A 26,899-nucleotide genomic window follows, 5' to 3' on the forward strand; every position below is an offset into this window, starting at 1 on the left:
GCCAAGGATATTGCTCCCCAGCCTAAAAATAGCAGCAGCAGCCACCAAGGAAAGGCACATCTATTAGATGCGCCAATTCAGGCACTTTGCCTGACTCTTCCCACTTGCCCTGTAGCAGAGGCAAGTGAGGTTCATATTTCTCACTCTGCTAGCGGTGATCTCATTGCAGTTCATGGGCTTAGCTGGGAATGTAGACTCAGCAACCTACGGTAACCTCGATGATGTCACCGCTAGTCACTGAGGCCAAGCTCACAGCAGCTCAATTCTCAATGGTTTTCAACCTGGATGGTTGCATCTTGGTACTTTCCAGGTTGAAAACTGTTTATCGCAGACATGGATTATGGCAAGAGACAGAACGATGGACATGTGAGAGAAAGGGTTATTTTTGTGTTCTACAGGAGATGTTGGCTTCAGTGGAATGGCCGTTATGTGAGTATAAACGTGTTTGCTATTTAAAAAAGAAAAAAATTGAAGTGGCAGTGTGCTTATTAACAATGTAACTATAGGATTAGTAATGGAGAGGTGTCTTTTACATGCCTCTCCATTACTAAACCACGGGCTGGATGTCACCAGACAATACAAAGGTGATATCAACCTCACAAATATGAACCCCACTTGCCAGCACCAAAGGGCAAGTGGGAGATTCAGGCAAAGTGCCAGAAATGACTCATCTAATAGCTGCACCTTTCTGGGCGGCTGCTGGCTGCAATTTTTAGGTGAAGGGGTGGCCTATATGCATGGTCTCTTACAAGCCTGAGCATAGCAGCCCCCAGCTGTTTGCTTTAGTTTGGCTGGTTGTCAAAAATGGTGCAGATCCCATGCCATTTTTTAAAATTATTTATTTAAATAATTTTTAAAAATGGTATGGGACCCCTCTATTCTTGTTAAGCAACCTTGCTAAAGCTGACAGCTGAGGGTTACAGCCCGCAATTGTCAGTTTTGCCTGGCTGGTTATCAATAATACAGGGGAACTCACGCCATTCTAAAAGAGAAAAAATATTTATTTAGAGAATAATTTCATCAGCCACCACCTTCTGCCACTAATAATAGTGAGAACAGGTGGTGACCGGAGCTTGTCATCTGACAGCGTGGGAGCCACTTTTCTCTGACTGGTGGTTTTAATCTTACCGCCGTTCAGAGCTGCCAATGTTTCTCTGTGTCATTTGCATAATAGTGTGAGAAACCCCAGGTGTTCGGGGTGCTGAACCCAAACAGTAAAACAGACTTCCTTGTGAAGTCCGTTCCCAAATAGTAGGTGTTCAGGATCGCCCATCTCTACTAGTAAGGAGGTATTATAAAACAAGCAAGATTATTTCATTATATTTTCATACATAACCCCTTGCAGACCTGCCAATTTAGGCCCTCATGAAAAAGCTATTTCTCTTTTCTGTTTTTCATTTTTATATTAGAAGAGCCATAACTATAGTACTTTTCCATAACAAGTGTCTATTTTGTGTAGGCTTGTTGTTTGAAGAAGAGGTTGTATTTATAGTCCCCTTCACCATTTTCAGATGTTATCATTTAATAATTTATTTGGGGGTGGGGTAGAAAAAACAACAACAATTCAGCATTTTGTTGTTTTTTTCTGTTTAACCCATGCTGCATAAAATAGATTAAATTTAAGTTAAAAAAAAGTATTTTCAATTAAAAATGTCAGTTTTTAAGGATATACATTTTCTAATTTAACTTGAAAAAAATTTCAAACGTAATTTTCGTGTTTTGCATCTATGGCTTCCTCAGGGGTCAAATTCCTCTATTCATACTACATGAATGTTCCATGCCACCTGTTTTTGAGTGACTTGCATTTGCATTGCTAAAGCTTCATATAGTGCTAGCAGAGGAGTGTATACAAGTGAATGTCTTTAGATTTTCAAGTAGATATGAGTTGCAGGATTGGTGTATTACTAATTTTTAATGTACAGTAGCTCCAATTTAGGACCCTTACCCTGCCCATAGACATAAAGGGGGGGATTCAGATCATTGATATATATCAGGGAGTTGACTTGATGGAAGCAGCCAGTGTTGCTACTCTAAGCTTTGAAAAACAGTTCCAGTTCTTTACAGCACGCACATGGACATAAAAACGTTCATTTGGAAAATGGCGGTGGAGGATCAGTGGATGAGTATATAATATTTTCTATATTTAGACAATGTTGGACTGTATTATTTTAAAATAGGAAAAGTAGTGGAAACTCCTTTAAGTTGTAGCATACTTACGTTGTCCACAATGAGCTCCAACGTAACCCTTTTGACAACGACATTGATCATCAACACATGTTCCTCCATTCATGCATCGAATGCTGCACTGAGAGACTGTAAAATAAAATCATACATTACACTTTATATTCTTTACCTCATACAATATATTATTATAGTCTAACTACATACTTTATATATGTATTAAGTATTCATTATGAATACATTCTAAACATGTGTATCTAGGTGTATTCTTTGACATCTAGAGAGCAGAGAAAATGTTTACATGCAGTCAAAGTTCCATAATTTCATAATTTTTAAGGTTGAGCGTATACTTAAGTCCATCAAGTTCAACCTATAGCCTAAGGGTACATGCCCGTGACCAGAAGGAGCAGCGTTTTGGACGCAGCGTCCAGAACACTGCGTTCTGCATTAGAAGTACAGTGAATGGGATTTATAGAAATCCCATGCCCACTGTGCTTCTATTTATCGCTACGCAAACTCACCCATGGTATGAGTTTACAAGCCACAGCATATTATATCCATTCACTTGATGTGGTGAATCCAAATGGTTCAATGAACACATGTGGATTTAACTGCTTCAGTGAAAACACGCGGGAGTCCAAAAAGTGGCGATTTCCTGATCATAGGCACATAGACTAACATGTTGATCCAGGGGAAGGCAAAAGCCCCATAGGGTCACTAAGTTCCATATTAGGGGAAAAATTCCTTCCTACGTCCACATAAAGAAAACAGATTTTTTTCTTTGGATCAACGTCCCATCACAGAAACTAGTACCAATAACTTGTAATATTATATTTATCAAGAAAGGCATCCAGGCCTCCCTTGAATTTTCGTAGTAAATTAACCATTACAGCAACATGTGGCAGAGAGTTCCATAGTCTCACTGCTCTTACAGTAAAGAATCTGCATCTCTGATTATGATTAAACCTTCTTTCCTATACATGTAGAGGATGCCCCCTTGTCCCCTTCGCACATCTATGTGTAAAAAGATCATTAGAAAGATCTATGTACTGTCAACTGAAGTAAATCTCAAAAGAGGTGCATTTAGGCTGTCACATTTTGGTGCTTTGCCAGCTCACCATGCTACTTGATTCCTTGTGAAAATTTTTGAACCTAAAAGCATAATGGTGTAGGGAAGGTGACCTGATGGATGGACGGACTAGTCAGAGTGAAGAAGGAAAGGTTTGCACAGTGTAGGTAGGTGTCAGTTATTACAGTGGGGAAACAGCTAGGAAAGTGTAGTGGACGTGTAGTACCTTGGGTTGACCATTAGATGGCAGGGAGGAGTGTGAGCAAAGGACTTGACATCAGCTTAGGGTTTTAGAAACCGTTGGTCATGGGGGGCGGGGTTACAGTGACAGGGGACCGGGAGAGCTATAAATACTGAGGGAGTGTTCCAGAAGGTTCCAGTCCCCAGGGGGAGCTCCAGTGACAGGAGGACTGCGACAGTCTGTGCGCTGTGAGGAGAATCTAAACCAGGGGGGCTGAGGAGAGAGAACATCAGGGGGGTGGTCCTGACAGGAAGAACCGCAGAAGGGACGAGGCACTGGGTGTGAGACACCGTACTTGACACGACGACTGATCAGTGGAAGCGCTGTTAGTTTACGGGCCTAAGGTGGCCACAGTGACGCACCTGTCAGGAGTGTCGATGAGTGAAGAGGGGACGGTGTACGCATACACGTCCCTAGTGTAAAGTACGATGTGCAGGAAACGGCTCTGGAAACGGAGGGCCGACAAGGGAAGCGAAGTAAAGTGTATTGCTTTGAAGTGCGGTGTACTGTGGAGGCTGTCAAGTGGACGGCCAGAGAATAAAGCTTGGACCTGTTGCACCCTGAACTTGCTTCCATCTTGTCTCTGTTTCGTCTGTGCGCGGTAAGAAGAGGGACAACCCCCCCCAGCTCGGCCCACCGACTCTACAATGGTAACCAAAATCACATTCATCAAACTCACCGGTTTTTGAAACACAGGCCGGAGAAACTTGTCCATTGGCGCACGTGCACATGTTTGGACGGGAGCAGAATCCTTCACCACAGCTATTTCTACAAATTGCTATAGAAAGAGAAAAAATAGAAATATTGAATCTAAAATTTATATTAAATTGACCAAGTCCATAAACATGTATAATTGTCTCCACAGTAATTCCTATTCATATTGCAAAAAAACATTTAGCATTTTACCATTTTATACAGTATTTCCATGTGTTTATCTGTTGGGATAATAGTCTGTTAAAAAATATTTAACATACTATTATTATTATTAATATTATTATTAAAAAATGGTATAAAAGTAGACTTCATGTCAATGTTTTTCCATTCAATTTAATTTTTTTAAGCAGATTTTGAATACAAGCCCTCTTGAGGGAACATATGTGACTGACTGGTTACCATAATAGCTTACTAATTTTCTTTTGAAGTCCACAATTGACATTAGTGGGAATTTAGTATAAGAAAATGCAAGTAGAAGCTTAACCTCTTCCCGACCGCCCACAGTAGATAAACGTTGGCGCTTTCTGGGCTTTGTGCAGCGCCGACGTTTATCTACTGTCGGCGGTTTTGTGCCCCCCGGGACCCCCTCATACCTTATAACGCGGGGATCCCGGTGCACAATGCATGCTGGGACCCCCGACGTCATCGAGACCTGATTGGTTCAGGTCCTGATGACGTCGCGTCACAGCAGACAATGAGAGAGCTCGCTGGGAAAGCTGCTTGTTTCCCGGCGATCTCCCTCATTATAACGCGACTTCTCCTCTGAGCTCATGCTGACAGATGAGCAGAGGTGAAGCAGCGTTACAGTGTGACTAGATCGCTGCCTGGCACAGCTGATCGCTGCCTGGCACAGCTGTGTCAGGCAGCGATCTTGTCACACAGTAACGCTGCTTCTCCTCTGATCATCTGTCAGTGTGAGATCAGAGGAGAAGTGGCGTTACTATGTGCCGGGCAGCGATCTTGTCACATAGTAACGCTGCTTCTCCTCTGATCATCTGCCAGTGTGAAATCAGAGGAGAAGTGGCGTTACTATGAGTCAAAAATACAAAAAATAAAAAACACAAAAATAAAAAAAAGTAAAGAAAAAAAAAGCAGGTAGGCAGGCTAGGGCTATGTCTAGGGTTAGGGCTAGGGTTAGGGCTAGGGCTAGGGTTAGGGTTAGGGTTAGGGCTAGGGTTAGGGCTAGGGTTAGGGCTAGGGTTAGGGTTAGGGTTAGGGCTAGGGTTAGGGCTAGGGTTAGGGTTAGGGCTAGGGTTAGGGCTAGGGTTAGGGTTAGGGCTAGGGTTAGGGCTAGGGTTAGGGCTAGGGTTAGGGCTAGGGCTAGGGTTAGGGTTAGGGTTAGGGTTAGGGTTAGGGTTAGGGCTAGGGTTAGGGCTAGGGTTAGGGTTAAGGTTAGGGGTGTGTTGGGGTTAGGGTTGGAATTCGAATTGGGGGTTTCCACTGTTTAGGTACATCAGGGGCTCTGTAAATGCAATATGACGCCCGCAGACCATTCCATCAAAGTCTGCATTCCAGAACTTCACTACTTCCCTTCCGAGCCCCACCGTGTGCCCAAACAGTGGTCCCCCCCACATGTGGGGTACCAGCGTACTCAGGACAAATTGGAAAACAACTCTTAGGGTCCAATTTCTCCTGTTACCCTTGTGAAAATAAAAATTGGGAGCTAAAAGATCATTTTTGTGGAAAAAAAATGATTTTTTTATTTTCACGGCTCTACATTATAAACTTTAGTGAAACACTTGGGGGTTCAAAGTGCTCACCACACATCTAGATAAGTTCCTTGAGGGGGTCTAGTTTCCAAAAAGGGGTCACTTGTGGAGGATTTCCACTGTTTAGGCACATCAGGGGCTCTGTAAATGCAATATGACGCCCGCAGACCATTCCATCAAAGTCTGCATTCCAGAACGTCACTACTTCCCTTCCGAGCCCCACCGTGTGCCCAAACAGTGGTCCCCCCCCACATGTGGGGTACTAGCGTACTCAGGACAAATTGGACAACAACTCTTAGTGTCCAATTTCTCCTGTTACCCTTGTGAAAATAAAAATTGGGAGCTAAAAGATCATTTTTGTGGAAAAAAAATGATTTTTTTATTTTCACGGCTCTACATTATAAACTTTAGTGAAACACTGGGGGGTTCAAAGTGCTCACCACACATCTAGATAAGTTCCTTGGGGGGGTCTAGTTTCCAAAAAGGGGTCACTTGTGGAGGATTTCCACTGTTTAGGCACATCAGGGGCTCTGTAAATGCAATATGACGCCCGCAGACCATTCCATCAAAGTCTGCATTCCAGAACTTCACTACTTCCCTTCCGTTCCCCACCGTGTGCCCAAACAGTGGTCCCCCCCCACATGTGGGGTACCAGCATACTCAGGACAAATTGGACAACAACTCTTAGGGTCCAATTTCTCCTGTTACCCTTGTGAAAATAAAAATTGGGAGCTAAAAGATCATTTTTGTGGAAAAAAAATGATTTTTTTATTTTCACAGCTCTACATTATAAACTTTAGTGAAACACTTGGGGGTTCAAAGTGCTCACCACACATCTAGATAAGTTCCTTGGGGGGTCTAGTTTCCAAAAAGGGGTCACTTGTGGAGGATTTCCACTGTTTAGGCATATCAGGGGCTCTGTAAATGCAATATGACGCCCGCAGACCATTCCATCAAAGTCTGCATTCCAGAACGTCACTACTTCCCTTCCGAGCCCCACCGTGTGCCCAAACAGTGGTCCCCCCCACATGTGGGGTACCAGCGTACTCAGGACAAATTGGACAACAACTCTTAGGGTCCAATTTCTCCTGTTACCCTTGTGAAAATAAAAATTGGGAGCTAAAAGATCATTTTTGTGGAAAAAAAATGATTTTTTTATTTTCACAGCTCTACATTATAAACTTTAGTGAAACACTTGGGGGTTCAAAGTGCTCACCACACATCTAGATAAGTTCCTTGGGGGGTCTAGTTTCCAAAAAGGGGTCACTTGTGGAGGATTTCCACTGTTTAGGCACATCAGGGGCTCTGCAAACGCGACATGACACCCGCAGACCATTCCATCAAAGTCTGCATTCCAAAACGTCACTACTTCCCTTCCGAGCCCCCCCGTGTGCCCAAACAGTAGTTTTCTTCCACATATGGGGTACCAGTGTACTCAGGACAAATTGGACAACAACTTTTGGGGTCCAATTTCTCCTGTTACCCTTGTGAAAATAAAAAATTGGGGGCTAAAAGATCATGTTTGTGGAACAAAAATGATTTTTTATTTTCATGGCTCTACGTTATAAACTTCTGTGAAGCACTTGGGGGTTCAAAGTGCTCATGACACATCTAGATAAGTTCTTTAAGGGGTCTAGTTTCCAAAATGGGGTCACTTGTGGGGGTTTCCACTGTTTAGGCACATTAGGGGCTCTCCAAATGCGACATGGTGTCCTATCTCAATTCCAGCCAATTCTGCATTGAAAAAGTCAAACGGCACTCCTTCCTTTCTGAGCTCTGCCGTGTGCTCAAACAGTGGTTTAGCCCTACATACGGGGTATCGGCGTATTTGGGAGAAATTGCACAAAAAATTTTGTGGTTCATTTTCTGTTTTTACACTTGTGAAAATAAAAAAAATGGTTCTGAAGTAAAATGTTTGTGAAAAAAAGTTAAATGTTTATTTTTTCCTTCCACATTCCATTCATTCATGTGAAGCACCGGAAGGGTTAATAAACTTCTTGAATGTGGTTTTGAGTACATTGAGAGGTGCAGTTTTTAGAATGGTGTCACTTTTGGGTATTTTCTGTCATATTGACCCACCAAACTCACTTCAAATGTGAGGTGGTCCCTAAAAAAAATGGTGTTGTAAATTTTGTTGTAAAAATGAGAAATCGCTGGTCAACTTTTAACCCTTATAACTTCCTAAAAAAAAAAAAAAATTATGTTTCCAAAATTGTGCAGATGTAAAGTAGACATGTGGGAAATGTTATTTATTAACTATTTTGTGCGATATCACTCTCTGATTTAAGGGCATAAAAATTAAAAGTTTGAAAATTGCAAAATTTTCAAAATTTTTGCCAAATTTCGATTTTTTTAACATATAAGAGCAGTTCATATCTAAGAAATTTTACCACTATCCTGAAGTACAATATGTCATGAGAAAACAATGTCAGAATCAGCAGGATCCGTTGAAGCGTTCTAGAGTTATGGCCTCATAAAGTGACACTGGTCAGAATTGAAAAAATTGGCCTGGTCACGAAGGGAAAAACAGGCTCAGGCGCGAAAGGGTTAAAGGGGTTGTACTGTCTGTGACTGTAGACTTGGGAATCCTCCCAGCGCACGCACAGTGATATGTATACTCCCGGTCAGATTCCATCTAGCGGGCATGGCCTCGCTCAATACACTTGTATTAGCGAGGCTGTGCCCATTAGATGAATGCGTCCACTAGATGCTCGTCCCCACAGAGCATGGCCTTGTTCCATACATTAGATGGCTTCTGTCCAGGATTATGCATATCGAATACCTTGTTCCTGGGACAAAGAAAGGTGAATCCTCGCAGGTCATAGTGCATGCTCTGGGAGGCTTCACAAGTCTGCAGTCACACAGAGAGACGCTGGACCCTTTATTTTAGAACACACAAAACAAATGGACGTAACAACTTATACTATATCCAAACATCTACCATAAATTGTGACAGTCTATACATCCTGGGGCTGAATGGCAAACCATTCAAAAATGCAAAAAACGGAAAAAAAACTGGACATGGATAGCACAAGGAAAATAACAAAAATATAAAGTCATAAATAGATAATGAAAATTAAAAATTAAAAAGAGAGACACTGGTATGAATAATCTAAAATGCCTTTATTGTAAGTAAATTGGCCAAAAAATTGGTACCATGTGCAAGAGTGTTTTTTTTTGTTTTTACTCTTTATTTTAGACCAAAAAACACCTTTAACTGTAGTAGGATGTACAATTCTTACAATTCTGTAAGCTAAATATGTCTGCCTTGACTTTCCTTTCATTTGGCCTGTCATACAGCAGAATATTCTATAAAAGTTAAACAATAACAACAAGAACTAATCCGTTATAGAGCACAGTGAATGTCACAACTCCAGCTTGTAGCTATAGAAGGTGCAGAGTAGCAATCTCACTCAAGCCCTGACACCCGAAGGTATCAATGACCTCTCTGTTACATAGCATTGTGCCACAATCTAAATAGCGATGAAAGCACACAGTTTCTACAGGGCCCCCAAACTTTCAAGCAATACCTCTGGTTTAACTGAATTCTTTTTCTATTTTGATTCTGTAGGTGGTACTAGCTTCTCTCCAGTGATACCTTCACCATCTACTCTGCCCCTGCAAACCTTGCTGATATATACTAGTGACCACATCAAGGTCTCTATATATTTTGTCTAGGTCCATTCTCCATTGTCTGAGCTTCACTTTGTTTTTGCTGGTAAAGTTCATAGGACTTGTAGTCATATGGTAGGTATTACCTACAGTTATTTGACGCTTTCACGCCTGGTATGTCTCTGGCTTAGTTCCTGACTTTGACTGATCCTCCGGAACCATTTCTGATTGGTCTACCATTTGATTCATTCTGACAACAACTCCAATCTGCTCAAACTTCTGCTCCCAATAGAGTTTCTACATCGTTGCCATAGTTGGAGGATGCTTCAGGGACCAATTCCAAGAGACCCCCCCCCGATGCAAAGACCAAATCCGCACCCCGATTTAGTCTGCATCAGTCTGAACATTTAGACAATTAGCTCATCTGGAATGTGTCAGAAGATAGCCATGCTAGAGACTGTAAGTGCCCACCACAGAAGTCACAAAATATATCTAAAAATGATTACAATTTGAAGAAGGGTAGACTCTGTGTCAGTAGCACACAGCTTTGCATATATGCATTCACATTCAACCTCAGTGGTCCCTTGGCAAAATTAAAACTATAATAAAGAAGTATGCTATTAGTTACGTCAGTCTGGAACATATCAAACCATGATGAACCTATAAATATTGTCAAAATTGACCTTGGAAAGCCATTTTATTCCTGATGGGGAATGTTCCATTTTAACCTTAGATAAACAAAGTTTCTCTATGTTACAGATTCATATCTCTGTATAGTTTTCACTATGGAGATTCATTAGTCACTGTCATTTTACAAAACCTGTGTGTAAATGATAGCTGATGTGATCGAATCACTTCACGGTGCCAACTTTGGGACTTCCGATGAGAATGGGCAAGTTACGAGGAAGTTAGAATCCTGGTGGACATCATTTCAGAGCTATTTTTAGCAGAACAATATAATTTTAAATAAATGAATTGATTTTTACTTGATAAAATGATTTGCACTTTCAATAGTCAACACATTTGCAACCTTAAAAGCATAAGTATTCTTTTTGTTCCAAAATAATCAGTATAATCTGTACAATACGTCTTTGTATTCATGATCAAGAAATTATGCTAGGGTGACATAAAGCACAAGCCAGTGCATATTGTAAAAAGAACTAAAGATCTAAAGCCAGAGATACAATGAAGTGACTTTTGCGCCATGTCCCATACAAGCAGGTCATAAGCAAAATGTGGATATGATTGTCTGTGTGCAGTTCTGTGTGCTCAGCTGAGTGCTGGATGGATTCGAGCTGCCTTTTATAGCATTCACTCTACTGTTCTGTAAAAGTTTTAGTTTTAAAGTGATTGGCGCCAACTCCAATTCTTGCTGTTAGAGATAGGTGACAGGTGTATAAAGAAGGAGGCACAAATGTATGGCAGATGTTCGGATGGGTTCATTTCAGTATTGCATCAGTCTGTTGATACAGTAAATGGGTTGAATGATCAGTAGAACACATGAATGTGTTGTCTAATACGCACTTTTTATTTTTCCTTTTACCTGAAATATCTGCATAGTCTGCACTATGTCCTTTGTACTTTAGTCCGCGCAATTACTGAAAATGAGAACTATCTGCTCCTTAGTCACTGGGACACTACACCTGTAGGAATGGGAGGACCATCAGCAATCCGGAAGTGAATTTTTTTTTGCCCCAATGTTTAAGCGTGGTGGTGAGTTATCGGCATATCTGTAAAGGTAATCTAACATTAAATGGAAACATTTATCATCTAAGGTAGTAGCTGTATGAACCTCTTTTTCTTTTGATTTGGTAGATTATGGCTTTAGAGTGTAGCTCCAGGGTCAAACTATGAAATTTATCTTCATAGAGCTTGGCATGTCCAAAATGTGTCAATTACATCAATTGTGCTCGTATACAGATACCCTGCAGTGCTTTATTAGGATGAAGTCCTAAGCTGCACCAAAAGTTGGCAATCCTATATAGTTTAGGCCAAAAAAGCATATCAGAAACCAACACTAAATGAGATTAAGCTTTTTTTTTAGAGAAAGGCTAAAAACATCTTTATTATAATATCTTAAAAAATACAACATATAATCATGTATATATTTATAAGAAAAGAGGGGACTACAAGTACAAGAAAGAGGAGGTGGGTAAACCTGGATAAGAGTTTCCTATACCGCACTGCTAAATCTATTGAAGGTCCATCACATATAAAAAAATACTGTACATACAAATTCATGTATCGTACACTTATATGTATATATATATTAGAAACAACCATATTTGATAGGTCCATATAACCATAAGTTTATTTAATCATAGACCCATGTGTGAATAGAGTCCTAATAAACTCCTATACATACATCAGATATCCATATTATAGTATTTGACCAAAGTGTAACAGTGGAACATAATAGATAAATATATATATATATACATATATATATATATATATATATATATATATCAGCAGACACAATAGATAAAAATATAAAGGTAAAGTTACTAGTAGTGCAGGAAATCAGGGACGCACCACACTCAACGCACGTTTCGCTATTCAAAAGCTTCGTCCAGGGGTGATGAAGTCCTAAGCTAGCCATAACAGGACTGAGCAGAACTGTCATTAGTCACCATGGAGTCAGCAGGCAAAATAATAGAATTGCAGTGTTTGTGTTTCCATGGTAAACACTCATGTGGCTTATTCAGTTAAAGGGAACCTGTCAGCTGATATCTACCTAATTCATGGGCTGCATGTATCAGACACTGGCAGTATGAACTCAGCCAAGTAAGTTTGACTCTATTTGTCCATGTTGGCAGAGACCTCTCAATCCAGGACTGTGGGCGGGAAAAAGCCACCAACGACCCGTATGTCTTACTAGTCTCCAGCACAGATTAATCCCCAGAAGGCTTCAAAGTATGCTTTTCTCTTGCACACTGCAGTGCTTCAGAGTCAACATACATGGCTGAGTCCATACAGTCAGTACCTGATACATGCTGCCCACGGATTGAGCAGCATGAATCAGCTGACAAGTTCGCTTTAATATTGGTTGTTGTATTGTCAGGGAGTCCACAGGTTTCAGCTACAAAACAACACCAATAGGATAAGTTAAATGATAACTAAAAGTTCATATAACTTTCCATAATAAAATGTTGTGTATGTGCATGAAGAATATCACTATTTCTGGCCATTATTATATGACTTGCATTCTGCTTTCTCACCAGCAATCCCTATTACCGGCTCTATTTCTAATTTGCAACTGACACTGAGCTAGTGGGAGGAGACTAGTTGCTATGACCTCTCTTATACACAGGACAGAACACAGGGAGGGATTCCTGCTTTTCATTCTTTAGCACATAGCAGAAGCAGCAGAATGGACAACAATACACACCAGCTCTGAGCAGTGTAGATGTGAATCTAGCTCTGGGTTGAAGTTAAAAACTTGATAAAAAGCTTACCACAATCCTTCTGTTCTGTTTGTGTTTCTCTTCACCTGTTTAGTCACACTACTTCTCAATCTTCCTCCCCCTTCATTTTTATAGAGTTTAATAGGGGTTATAAACTGACACCTTTCTATGCTGGCAGTTGAGGTGTTTTTTCACAGAATATGGTGAGTTCATTAGACATGAAGAAGTGGAAGACATGGCTCATATGTTGAAATTAAATCAAAATTCTCTCATAAGATATATTGCAGTTTCTGATATTCAATATCACTTATAGTATTGCTTTATGCAACTTTAGGTTTAAAGTGCAGCTTCTTTTTAAACTTTGGCTTTTGGAATTTTATTCAGCTGCAATCAAAAATTGACTATTTACTTTTTCGGCAGAGCAAAACTATATTTTATTTCCGTTTTAATTCAGTTTCACAATGTTATATGATGGGCATGACAGCTAAGAACAATGACAGAACTTATCAAATGTTGCTGCTGAGTATAAAGTTTGAAGAACATTCTTCACAAGAGCAAGCACAATGCTGTTGAAAACCTTATACATTGCCGAACTTAGATGCTTATAACACTGCTATTTTATCTGTTTTTTTAGAAATACATTTTATCTGTAGATTTTCTATGTTTACTGGACATAAAATCTTGTGTTTAGTTAAAACACTATATATTCCAGAAGATGGAATCTAATATATATACCGAACATTCAGTGGGGAAAATAAGTATCTGATACACTGCTGATTTTGCAAGTTTTCCCACCTACAAAGAATAGAGGTCTGTAATTTTTATCATAGGTACACTTCAACTGTGAGAAACAGAATCTAAAAATAAAAACAGAAAATCACATTGTATGATTTTAAAATAATTAAATTGCATTTCATTGCATGAAATAAGTATTTGGTTACCTACCAACCAGCAAGAATTCTAGATCTCACAGATTTGTTAGCTTTTCTTTAAGAAGATCTCCTACTCTGCACTTATTACCTGTATTAATTGCACCTGTTTAAACTCGTTACTTGTAGAAATGACACCTGTTGTCACACTCAATCAATCACACTCCAACCTCTCCACCATGTTCAATACCAAAAAGCTGACTAGGGACACCAGGGAAAAAATTGTAGACCTGCACAAGCCTGGGATGGGCTACAAGTGAATAGGCAAGAAGCTTAGTGAGTAGGCAACAACTGTTGGCACAATTAATAGAAAATGGAAGAAACACATGATGACTGTCAATCTTCCTCGGTCTGGGCCTCCATGCAAGATCCCACCTCGTGGGGTAAGGATGATTCTGAGAAAAGTCAGGAATAAGCACAGAACTACATGGGAGGACCCAGTCAATGACCTGAAGAGAGTTGGGACCACAGTCTCTAATATTACTGTTATTAACACACTACGCTCTCATGGATTAAAATCCTGCAGGGGACACAAGGTTCCCCTGCTCATGCCAGCACATGCCCAGGACCATTTGAAGTTCGCCAATGACCAACTGGATGATCCAGAGGAGGTATGGGAGAATGTCATGTGGTCAGGTGAGACCAAAATAGAATTTTTTGGCATCAACTCCACTTACTGTGTTTGGAGGAAGAAGAAGAATGAGCACAACCCCAAGAACACGTCCCACCTATGAAGTACGGTGGGTGGAAACATCATACTTTGGGTGTGCTTTTCTGCAAAGGGGACAAGACGACTGCATCGTAGTGAAGGAAGAATGGATGGGGTCATGTATCACAAGATTTTGGCTAACAACCTCCTTTCCTCAGTAAGAGCATTTAAGATGTATCGTGGCTGGGTCTTCCAGCATGACAATGACCCTAAACACACAAACAGGGCAACTAAGGAGTGGCTCCATAAGAGGCATTTCAAGGTTCTAGAGTGGCATAGCCAGTCTCCAGACCTAAATCCAATCGAAAATATTTGGAGGGAGCGGAAACTCAATGTTGCCCAGCGACAGACCCGAAACCTGAAAGATCTGGAGATCTGTATGGAAGAGTGGGACAAAATCCCTGCTGCAGTGTGCAAACTTGGTCAAGAACTACCGTATATAATAATATAATAATAAATTTTATTTCTATAGCGCCGACATATTCCGCAGCACTTTACATTTCAGAGGGGACTTATACAGACAATAGACATTACAGCATAACAATAATCACATAGATCATAAGAGATACCAAAAGGAATGAGGGTCCTGCTCACAAGCTTACAATATATGAGGAAAAAGGTAGACACGAAAGGTGGGTGGTAACAATTGTCCTGATTGTATGGACCAGCCATAATGTTAAGTGTGTAACAGTACAGACACAGAGGACTAATGGATGCATAAAGCATGTGGGAACATGATGCGGGGAACCTGGTTATGGAAAAACTTTTGACTGTGCCACACAGGGATAGTTAGGGTAATGTGTTGAGGCGGTAGGCCAGTCTGAATAAATGCGTTTTCAGTGCACGCTTAAAATTGTGGGGATTGGGGACTAATCATATTGACCTGGGAAGTGCATTCCAAAGAATTGGCGCAGCATGTGTATAGTCTTGGAGATGGGAGTGGGAGGTTCTGATTATTGAGGATGCTAACCTCATGTCATCAGCAGAACAGAGGGCGCGGGTAGGGTGGAATACTGAAACAAGGGAGGAGATGTAGCGAGGTGCTGAGCCATGGAGAGCTTTGTGGGTGAGGGTAATAAGTTTGTACTGGATTCCGGAGTGGATGGGTAGCCAGTGTAATGACTTGCACAAGGCAGAGGCATCGGTGTAACGATTGGCGAGGAATATGATCCTGACTGCAGCATTCAAGACAGATTGGAGGGGGGAGAGTTTGGTAAGAGGGAGACCGATTAGAAGAGAGTTGCAATAGTCGAGACGAGAATGAATAAGAGAAACAGTACGAATTTTTGAGAAGTCAAAAGTAAGAAAAGGTCGAATTCTAGAAATGTTTTTGAGGTGCAGATAACAAGAGCGAGCCAGTGATCGTATGTGGGAGGCAAAGGAAAGCTCAGAGTCAAGTAAGACCCCAAGACAGCAGGCATGTTGCTGGGGAGTAATAGTGGAACCGCACACAGAAATGGCAATGTCGGGTAAAGGTACATTAGTAGCGGGAGGAAACACAAGGAGTTCAGTCTTTGACAGGTTCAGTTTCAGATATAGTGAGGACATGATGTTAGACACAGCGTTTAGACAATCGCTGGTGTTTTCTAAAAAGGCAGGCGTGATGTCAGGAGAAGAAGCATATAATTGGGTGTCATCAGCATAGAGATGGTACTGGAAACCAAATCTACTGATTGTTTGACCTGTAGGGGCAGTGTACAAAGAGAAGAGGAGGGGGCCTATGACTGATCCTTGAGGAACCCCAACAGTAAGGGGAAGATGAGAGGAGGAGGAAACAGCAAAAGATACAGTAAAGGAGCTGTCAGAGAGATAGGAGGAGAACCAGGAGAGAACAATGTCCTTGAGGCCAATGGAATGGAGCATGGTGAGGAGGAGCTGATGATCCACAGTGTCGAATGCTGCAGAGAGATCCATGAGAATTAGCATGGAGTAATGACCATTTGATTTAGCTGTTAGTAGATCATTAGAGACTTTAGTAAGGGCAATTTCAGTAGCGTGTAAAGAGCAGAAACCGGATTGGAGAGGGTCGAGAAGAGAGTTATCAAAGAGATAGCGGATAAGATGGGAGTGGACCAGGCGTTCCAGGAGTGTAGAGATGAAGGGAAGATTAGAGACCGGTCTATAGTTAGCGGCCCAGTTTTGGTCGAGGGATGGTTTTTTAAGTAGTGGATGTATGATGGCATGCTTAAATGAGGAGGGAAAGATACCAGAAGAGAGAGAGAGGTTAAATATTTTAGTTAGGTGAGGGGTGACAGCAGGGGAAAGGGACTGAAGTAGATGTGACGGAAATGGGTCACTGGTGCAAGTGGTTGGGCGAGAAGATGCAAGGAGCCTGTTTACTTCTTCTTCTGTGACTGGCTCAAAATCAGAGAGTGAGCTAGATGCAGTGGGGGAGGGAGGACAGTGGAGGACAGTATGAGGTGATTGGGAGATAATTTCCTGTCGGATCTGGTCAATTTTTTCTTTGAAGTAATTCGCCAGATCGTCAGTTCGAAGCTCCGTGGTTGGGGCCTGTACGCTTGGGTTGAGTAGAGAATGAAAGGTGTCAAAGAGACGTTTAGGGTTATTGGACAGTGAGGTGATGAGGGTGTTGAAATAGGTTTGTTTTGAGAGGTGAAGGGCAGTGTTGTATGTTCGAAGCATAAACTTATAATGGATGAAATCTTTGTGTAGACTGGATTTTCTCCACAGACGTTCGGCGCACCTGTAGCACCGCAGCAGGAAATGTGTTTGCAGGGTGTGCCAGGGTTGTTGCCGTCTGTGTTGTGGTGTTCTACGTATAAGAGGTGTAAATTCATCCAGGGCACTTTGAAGTGTTTCATTGTAATGCTTCAATGCAGAATCAGGACATGAGAGGGGAGATAGGGACCAATGAAGACTGCAAGTTCTTCATAGATTTCTGGGTGTTAATGGCCTGTATGTTTATATAAGTATGGACAGTGGGGGTGACCTGAGTGGCCTGGCAGTTTTTGATAGAGAATGAATGAAGGTTGTGGTCAGAGAGTGGGAGAGGGGATCTTGCAAAATCATCAGCTGCACAAAGCCAAGAGAAGACCAAGTAGAGGGAGTTTCTGTCTTCATGCGATGGAGAATTAGTAAGCTGCGAAAGGCCAAATGAGGAGGTTAGAGATAAAAGATGAGTAGCAGATGGGGAGAAGGGAAGAGCAATGGGGATGTTGAAATCGCCCATGATGAGGGTAGGGATGTCACAGGAGAGAAAATGTGGAAGCCAAGTGGCAGAATGATCCAGGAACTGATGGGAGGGGCTGGGAGGACGATATACCACCGCCACTCGCATGGAGAAGGGGATGTAGAGTCTGATGGCATGGACCTCAAAAGAAGGGAAGACAAGTGAGGGTACTTGAGGGATAACCTGAAAGGTACATTTTGGTGATAGGAGCAGACCAACGCCTCTACCTGCTCTATTGTCTGATCTTGGGGTATGAGAGAAGTGTAGTCCACCATATGAAAGAGCAGCAGCAGTGGTAGTGTCTGACTGCTGGATCCAGGTTTCAGTAAGAGCCAGAAGGTTAAGAGAATTAGTAAGGAAGAAGTCATGAATGAAGGAGAGTTTGTTACACACTGAGCGAGAATTCCAAAGTGCACAATTAAGAGAGACAGATGGCATGCAGGGAATATTAATAAGATTAGAAGGGTTTCTTAGTGTAGCAGATGGAGGGCTTGACTTTCTATAACATGGGTGACCAGGGTTGGGAGCAATGTCTCCTGCGACTAGGAGAAGGAGGATAGAAAGAGTGAGCAGATGGATAAGTGATTTGTGAGAGCGTCGCTGATGTTGAATGGTGGGACTGAATGGATCTGTGCAATTTAGCAATGTGAAAAGAGCGTAAGTGCTATACATAGGAGAGGAAAGGAGTGAGGGGCCAATATGGATGGAGTGTAGAGAGTTAATGCCAGGGTGGTGGATGTGTATGAATGCAGCGGCCATGATATAAATTACACAAATGCATATAGTATATATTTGTTGTAATCCAAATGTACAGGGAGTAGATGTATATAAATGTCTTACCTGTCTCCTGCCCTGTCTAACTGCCATTTTATAACTGCCTCATACTTTGATTAAATGTACTTCGATTAAATGTGCATAAATGCCTTCCCCAAGCTATGTCTGAATATATAGGAGGCTGAGGCTTAGAGCTCCTATTTTTTTTTGCTCTCTCTCTTCTCGTTAATCAATCAAACTAAATTGAGACAGGAGGACCCAATAAATGTTGTGGTCAGATAAACAAATGTCCAGCACTACATGGATCATAAAGCACTTTGAAAAGTTTCATGACTTCACAACATAAGGGGACAAGCAGAGTAAGATGAAATAACTATATACCAGATATAAGCTTACATAGTTAAAAACACATATGTAGCATTCAGGATTAACTGCTTGCTGACATTGAATGTAGTGGAGATACACATGAGTTGATTCAGAGCAGAGCTTGAAAAAGCTGGTTACCAGATATAAGCTTGCATAGTTGAAAACACATATGTAGCATTCAGGATTAACTGCTTGCTGACATTGAATGGAGTGGAGACACACATGAGTTGATTCAGGGCAGAGATTGAAAAAGCTGGTTACCTTCCTGTGCTGCTCTCTGCCGCAGGGCTTCAACCATGGGATCAGACATGGAGAAGGAGGAGATCCGGTGGTCCGCAGGACAACAGCTACCAGGGGTATATACTCGTGTATAAGCGAGATTTTCAGCACATTTTTTGTGCTGAAAATGCCTCCCTCGGCTTATACATGAGTCATTGTGCAGAAAAGCCAGCGGGGGACGGGAAGCGGTGGAAGAAGCCAGGGGCTGGGACATCATACTCACCCTCTTTGTGTCATTGCTGAACATCCCTGCATCTTCTGTTGCCCCAGGGCCAGCTGCTTCTTCCTGTGTTGAGCGGTCACATGGTACCGCTCATTAACGTAATGAATATGGACGCGACTCCACTCCCAGAGGCATGGAGGCATATTCATTACCTTAATAAGTGGTACCATGTGACTGCTCAACACAGGAAGTAACTGCTGGCCCCAGGACAATGGAGGATGCAGGAATGTTCAGTGATGGCACAAGAAGCGTGAGTATGATGGAGGAGGATGGGGGGAGCATGGAGGAGGACTGGGGGAGCACTGAGGAGGATGGGGAAGCACTGAGGATGGGAGAAGCACTGAGGAGGATGGGAGAAGCACTGAGGAGGATGGGGGAAGCACTGAGGAGCATGGAGGAGGACGGGGAAGCACTGAGGAGGATGGGAGGAGCACTGAGGAGGACGGGGGAGCACAGAGGAGGATGGAGGATGAGGAAGCACTGAGGAGGACAGGGAAACACTGAGGAGGATGGGGGAAGCACTGAGGAGCAAGGAGGAGGACAGGGAACCACTGAGGAGGACGTGAGAAGCACTGATGAGGACGGAAGAGCACTGAGGAGGAGGAGGGAAGCACAGAGGAGGACAGGGGAGCACTGAGGAGCATAGAGGAGGATGGAGGAGCACAGAGGAGGATGGAGGAGCACAGAGGGGGGATGGGGGAGCACAGAGGAGGACGGAGGAGCACAGAGGGGGACAGGGAGCTGAGCCATACATAGAAGGATGGGACGGGGGAGCCGAGCCATGCATAATGGGAGGGGGGAGAGCCACACAGAGCAGGACAGGGATGAGGGGACAATTCAAACCCAGCTTATACTTGAGTCAATAAGCTTACCCAGTTCCTGTGGCAAAATTAGGTGCCTTGGCTTATACTCGGGTCGGCTTATACTCGAGTATATACAGTACAGGAAACATCTGACCTCTGTAATTGCAAACAAAGGTTTCTGTACCAAATATAAAGTTATGTTTTTCTATTGTTATTTTCTTTTTTCATGCAATGAAATGCCAAATAATTATGTAAAAATCATACAATGTCATTTTCTGGATTTTTTTAAGATTCTTTCACAGTTGAAGTGTATATACGATAAAAATTACAGACCTCTCCATTCTTTGTAGGTGGGAACACTTGCAAAATCAGCAGTGTATCAAATACCTATTTTCCACACTGTATAGATAATGTCTCTGAAATAAATTCTAAAGGAAGTTATATAATTAAGACAGGTTCATTTGGACACAGTATTATATTTAATTTTCAAACAATTCAGATATGTTATTGAATATAGTATTTAAATTTCCCTGTAATGAGTGACAGATAGGCTGCATTTCGAAGAGCCTTGAGACTTCAATGCTGTAGGGCTCAGCTCGAGTTATACAATAATGCATTTATCAGTAAACAGTTTCTATTGTAGTGATATGTCATTACATATAATTGTCATTATCCACTGATAAAGCATTTTTACCTGCGATAGTGCCTAAGTGTGCTATTACTGTGTGCAGTTGCCAAGTGCCAACATATCTTCCATCAAGACTGCTCCATGTATCTTGTTCCATGGATGTTGGGATCTACAGCTAGTATAATCTCATAATGGCCAGGACTGTTTGCGGAAACAGTAATATTGGCATCTACAAACATGTACTTGTCAGTTACAATGGTATAAGAATCAGCCACCTAATTATTTTCAGTAATGTAATCAAGTTCGTCTAAGCAAACCAGTAATACTTTACTGAATGAAAAATGACTGTGAAATTTGATTCGCTGAGACGAGACAGGAAAGTAGATTCTTCAAACTATTGCCATAACGTGTTAAGCCTAATTCTCTCTAGAGAATCATTCCATTCTGAACTATTAAGATCCATTCAAATAGTGAAGAACCAAAGGTATTTGATTCCATGCCATTATCCATCTTCCACAAAACTTAACATTTGGTACTCCAGATTTGGGCAGGGAACATTTTCCTGGCATTCATTAAACCCACATTCATCCAACAGACTGCCAGATGGTAAATTATGATCCAACAGAGGTGAGCTTTATGATGCTCCAGCCAAGAGCATTGCTCAAGGAATCCTAAGACTTGTGCGTAGCTGCTCAACCATAGAAACCCAGTTCATTGTATTTCTCATGATAAATTATTGTGCTAGAAGAAGTTTTTAAAATGTCACAGCCAATGATGATTTTTATATACTTCAACACTTGGTGGTCTCACACTTTACAGTAACATTGGGGTTCGTCAATATGTATTGTATATTTTTCTTTTTTTAATGAGTCAAAGGCAGATGTATAGGCTTTGTTATATCAAAGGTCAGCTGTTTGCGCTGCATTTTAATTTTCTTCTTCCAAATTGTTAACAGGAAGCTGCTATCATTGTCTGCCATATTACAGATAGAATGGGCATCACTCTATCCTGAAATCAGCAGGGAGAAAGTAAGGGACTGCAGTAATATGTCTCTTCATTCCATACCCATATTGACATGAATGGAATGTGCAGCTTGTAAGTAAATGACATTTCCAAAAAGCACAAACTGTAGCACTCATTTTGTGAACTAGAATTAGAAACTTTATTTTACACACCATTGTTCTTATTCTCATTGTTAAACTATTACAATTCAAATGAAATACATAGTAAATATTTTAAGATTTAGATTTAAATTTAATCTGTTGCTACATCAACTGAGAGCAGCATGATGTAGGAAGTATTACTTAGATTACTGTGGGTAGCAGTTGTCACAAAGCTCTTTGATATAGCATAAAGCAGAGCTCAGAAAGCTGACCCCGCACAAGTCAGGCTCTGTATATACACTGTCTATTAACAGTGAGCTGCTTATCACAGGAGGGGTGGAGTCAAACGAACAAGCACATCCCAGCTATTCACAGCAATGACAATATCCTAGTAATAAAACCTTCACTGTAAGTAAACCAAAGTACACTGCTTGATAAGTGACACATAGCTGAATTCTGTTTTTTAACCCCTACCACATGCTGTCCTCAAATTAGGTAGCAAAAACCTGCTGACAGATTACTTTTAAGAATTCTTCTATGTACTGTTTTAACAGTATTGAACTGTTTCTAAATAATTGATGACTAAGGCTACTCCACCTTAAATCATGTGATCCCTATAAAGGGAATCTGTCAGCGAGTTTTTGCTATGTAATGTGAGGGCAGTATGATGTAGGGACTGAGATGCCTGATTTCAATGATGTGTCACTTAATAGGCTGTGTATCTTTGTTTAAAAAAACAGTCTTTTATCAGCAGGTGATTATCACTACAGTACTAGGTGTCTCATGCTTCCCAGTCAACTGCTCTGTGTAACCCCACTCTGACTACTGATTAGCAGCTTTCAGTCAATGTACACAGAAAGCTGACAATCAGTGGTGTGGACGGAGTTATACAGATCTCAGAAATCTGAGCACTACTTGATCTGCCCCAGTGAAAACTATGATTTCATCAAAATGACAGCAAGCAGATCAGTAAATGACACATCACTGGAATCAGTATCTGAAACCCTACATCATGCTGCTCTCAGATTAAATAGCATGGAAATAAACCTGATAATTGATTCCTTTTAACAATAGCCAGTATTTAGACTTTTGATTCCAGCAAAAAATAACAATGTGGGCTAAATAAATCCATGTTGTAAAAGTATTACATTAACATTTGAAGCCTGGTTAGAGCATTAAGAATATCAAGCCATTTTTTGGGGAACTTGGCCAACATAACTTAGCCCACTAACGATCTCGGCATATAGAGTATGAAAACCTTCTATACCTGATTACAAATCAGAATGAAGGCATTCTAGGTGTAATTAAGGCAGGGTCTATATAGTGACTTTGGCTGAAACACAGGATGCATGACTAAAGAACGCCTCATCATAATGCAATTGAATTGAGTTGCATTGGGACCTGCGGGGTACTGCACTCATAACAAGCAAGTAAGAACCATTTTTTTATTGAAGAAACTTGCTGGTCGCATTGCTACTATTTGCATTATGCTGCGGTACAGCAGCTTCATTGAGCAATCTTTGGCTGCGCAAACTAAATAGCATACAAAGTTGCAGTGTAACTCCAACCTATGAGAAAACAACATGCAGATAATGAAGCAATTACTAAGATTTGCTAAAAAAAAATTACACTTACGGACAATGCACTGGTTTCCTCCAGGAAGTGTTTTCCATCCAGGGCAACAGTAAGAGTGAAATCTAGATCCACATACATTTGGCCTTATAAAAATAGTAAGAAGAAGATTAGTATTAGAACACACTTTGAGTCACAGGAAATATGAAAAAATCCCAACATGAATTTGCTAGTTGCTTTCTAAATGGAAATGTAAAAAAATCTGAAAATCAACTTTTGACTTGGCAATTGAAGAATTGAAACTTTTCTATGGTTGATCCATTAAATGGAATCTGTCACATTTGACTTAGCCAAATGATTAATATGGGCATACAGATTATAGAATGCTTTATGATTATACAGGGTGGGCCATTTATATCGATACACCTAAATAAAATGGGAATGGTTGGTGATATCAACGTCCTGTTTGTAGCACATTATTATATGGGAGGGGAGAAACTTTTCAAGATGGGTGTTGACCATGGCATCCATTTTGAAGTCAGTAATTTTTGATCCAACTTTATTTTTTCCAATGGGAAGAGGGTCATGTGACACATTAAACTTATTGAGAATTTCACAAGAAAAACAATGGTGTGCTTGGTTTTAACGTAACTTCATTCTTTAATGAGTTATTTACAAGTTTATGACCACTTATAAAATGTGTTCAAAGTGCTGCCCATTGTGTTGGATTGTCAATGCAACCCTCTTCTCCCACTCTTGACACACTGATAGCAACACCGCAGAATAAATGCTAGTCTAAGGGGGTCAGATTCCTTGTAGGAATGCTCGGACCTGACACCCATAATGTGGTGGCTCACCATCTTGCTGGAAAAACTCAGGGAACGTGCCTTCTTCAGTGCATAAAGAGGGCAACACATCATCATGTAGCAATTTCAGATATCCAGTGGCATTGAGTTTTACATTGATGAAGAATGGCCCCACTATCTTTGTACCCCATATACCACACCATACCATCAATTATGGGTGTCAGGTTCAACCATTACTACATGAACAGTTTCCTGGAAAGTGGATTGGTCATCGTGGGCCAGCTGAATGGCACCAAGGTCTTCCAATCTGACCCCATTAGACTTTTATCTTTAGGGTCATCTGAAGGCAATTGACTATGCTGTGAAGATACGAGATGTGCAGCATCTGAAACAACGGATACTGGAAGCCTTTGCTAGCATTTCTTTTGCAGTGCGTGTGGTTAAACATGCCATGACCATAGAGTGGAAGTTCTCAAGATCTCAGCATGGTAACCACATTGGGTCATGGTAGGTCATAGAGTAAATTACTGCAGCAGATCTTTTTAAGCTTACGTCTGTGGCCATCTCTTCTGCCCCTTCATGTAAAATAAGCTCTGAGAGCTCAGTTATCTTCCAAACAACATCCTCCCCAGAACCTGGAAGAGGTCATTTATATAAAGTGATAAAAGATGATTTCTAAACAACAGAGCATCTGATATGAGGCATAAAGGTAGGACTTTTTTCAGCAGTCTATCACCTGTACGCCCATGTTAATAGTTTAGATAGGTCAAATGTGGTGATAGATTCCCTTTAAGTAGGCAATAATGTTATTTCAAAGACTTTAAGGAAACCTGTACCTCTTATGTGCTAATATTAAGTAGTTTTGGAAAACATACTTTCAAATCTTTGCGATGTTCTGCCATTAAAGAAGCTAATTCAGAAACTACTGAAGCTACTCCCTGCTGATTGGCAGTCATCTGGATAGGGGAACCCTTTAATATTACCCTTATAGTTTCCACTGTCTCCATTAGGCTAGCTATGCACGTCATGCTCAAAGGAAAAGAGAGATCACACTATACCATAAATAGGAAAATACAAGGCCAACAGGGTTAACAATGTCTACAAGATCTCAAGTCCCCTCAATGCCTGTATTTCCCAAGGCATTATATTACTAATATGTTATGGATTTATCTTACTAACAGTAAAGAGGATTGTAGAGCTCCTAATAAAAAGGAGCTTTGCTGAGACAAAGCCACACATCTTGTCCACAGCCCTAACAGAATGTATTACTGCATAAGGTCACACTTGCGAGAAACTCGCACGAGTCTCGCATCTCAATACTTGGCACTGCCGCCGGCACTCGGGACCTAAGTGCTCAGCTACATAGAAATACATGCAGCCGCAGGCTCTGGTCCTTAGTGCCGGTGGCAGTGCCGGGTATTGAGGCGTGAGACTCGTGCGAGTTTCTCGCAAGTGTGACCCCGGCATAAAGCCAATGCTTGGTGCAATACATTGCATCAAGTCCACCACTGAATGATAACTTAAATTAATAGCATCAACATATTTTGGCTTTATTCTTTGACTTCCAGGGGAACTTTTGAGATTGTTTGGCATGGTATAAGAATAAAACACCTGGTATCCTGTTGTACTTCACCAAATACAAAGAACTTTAAAATATAATTGGGATCTACATGGACAAACAATATTGATTAAATAATTATCAAAATATAATAAACCCTAAACCAACCGATATGAATGACAACCAATTTTTGTAAAATTTGAAAGTTCAAATTTGCTAAGTTATATATCAATATTAAAGCCCAGGCCACTGCTATATGTCCATAATCTATTGCTTTACTTATGTGCATCCATGTAGCACAGATTCGGCTGTACGTGTGGTTAAACATTCTATGACCATAGAGCGGAAGTTCTCAAGATCTCAGCATGGTAACCACATTGGGTCATGGTAGGTCATAGTGAAAATTACTGTAGCAGATCTTTTTAAGCTTATGTCTGTGGCCAATAACATGACAGTCAAAATTGGAAACTCCAATTTTTCTACATTTTTTTTTCAGAAGTCAAATAACAGATAAACAAAAGGTATAAAACGAAGAGTAGATAAACAGCGTTCATATGCGTTAATTTCTGTGAGTTGATATGTTAAGATATTAACGCAATAGTATATTAGTTGAGCAAATATATTGATGCAGAAGAAAAATATTGAAAAAATAACAAATCTAAAACTTTTCAAGAAATAAAAGAATGAAGAAAACAAGTAAAGTCTTTGCTACTTCTTTAGATCATACTGCCTAGATTTCTGTTTGCTTTGCCAGAAGAAATCCTGCAAGATTTCCAAAATAAGCAAAGTCCTAGTCAAGTTCATTCATAAAACACAAATGGCTCTTGCAGATTTAGGGCACAGAAAGCAGAAGGAATAACTGAAAGTTCTAACAACATAGTAATTAGAGGGTTCGAGAATCCCCTAGTGTTCAGATAATGAATGCAATGAATAGTTTAGAGGTTCAAACAAACCCTTAAAAGTTTACTACCCGTAACTTACAGTAATTCAGCTTCACTTATGGAATGTATACATTATCTTCAATAG

General features: G+C 40.9%; 1 protein-coding gene across 1 annotated transcript in view; it reads right to left on the reverse strand.

The window, feature by feature from the left end:
• Window positions 1-26,899, reverse strand: part of FBN2 (fibrillin 2) — a 378,197-nt gene that overhangs the window by 349,790 nt on the left and 1,508 nt on the right. The window contains exons 2-4 of the mRNA XM_073557740.1: window positions 23,573-23,655; window positions 4,171-4,269; window positions 2,218-2,313 (exon numbers count right to left, since the gene is read on the reverse strand). Coding sequence (XP_073413841.1) covers window positions 2,218-2,313; window positions 4,171-4,269; window positions 23,573-23,655 — 278 coding nt within the window. The remainder of the gene's footprint in view (window positions 1-2,217; window positions 2,314-4,170; window positions 4,270-23,572; window positions 23,656-26,899) is intronic.

The sequence above is a fragment of the Dendrobates tinctorius genome, unplaced genomic scaffold, assembly GCF_039654945.1.
Source record: "Dendrobates tinctorius isolate UK_male_01 unplaced genomic scaffold, ASM3965494v1 ptg000003l, whole genome shotgun sequence".
NCBI classification, from domain to species: Eukaryota; Metazoa; Chordata; class Amphibia; order Anura; family Dendrobatidae; genus Dendrobates; species Dendrobates tinctorius.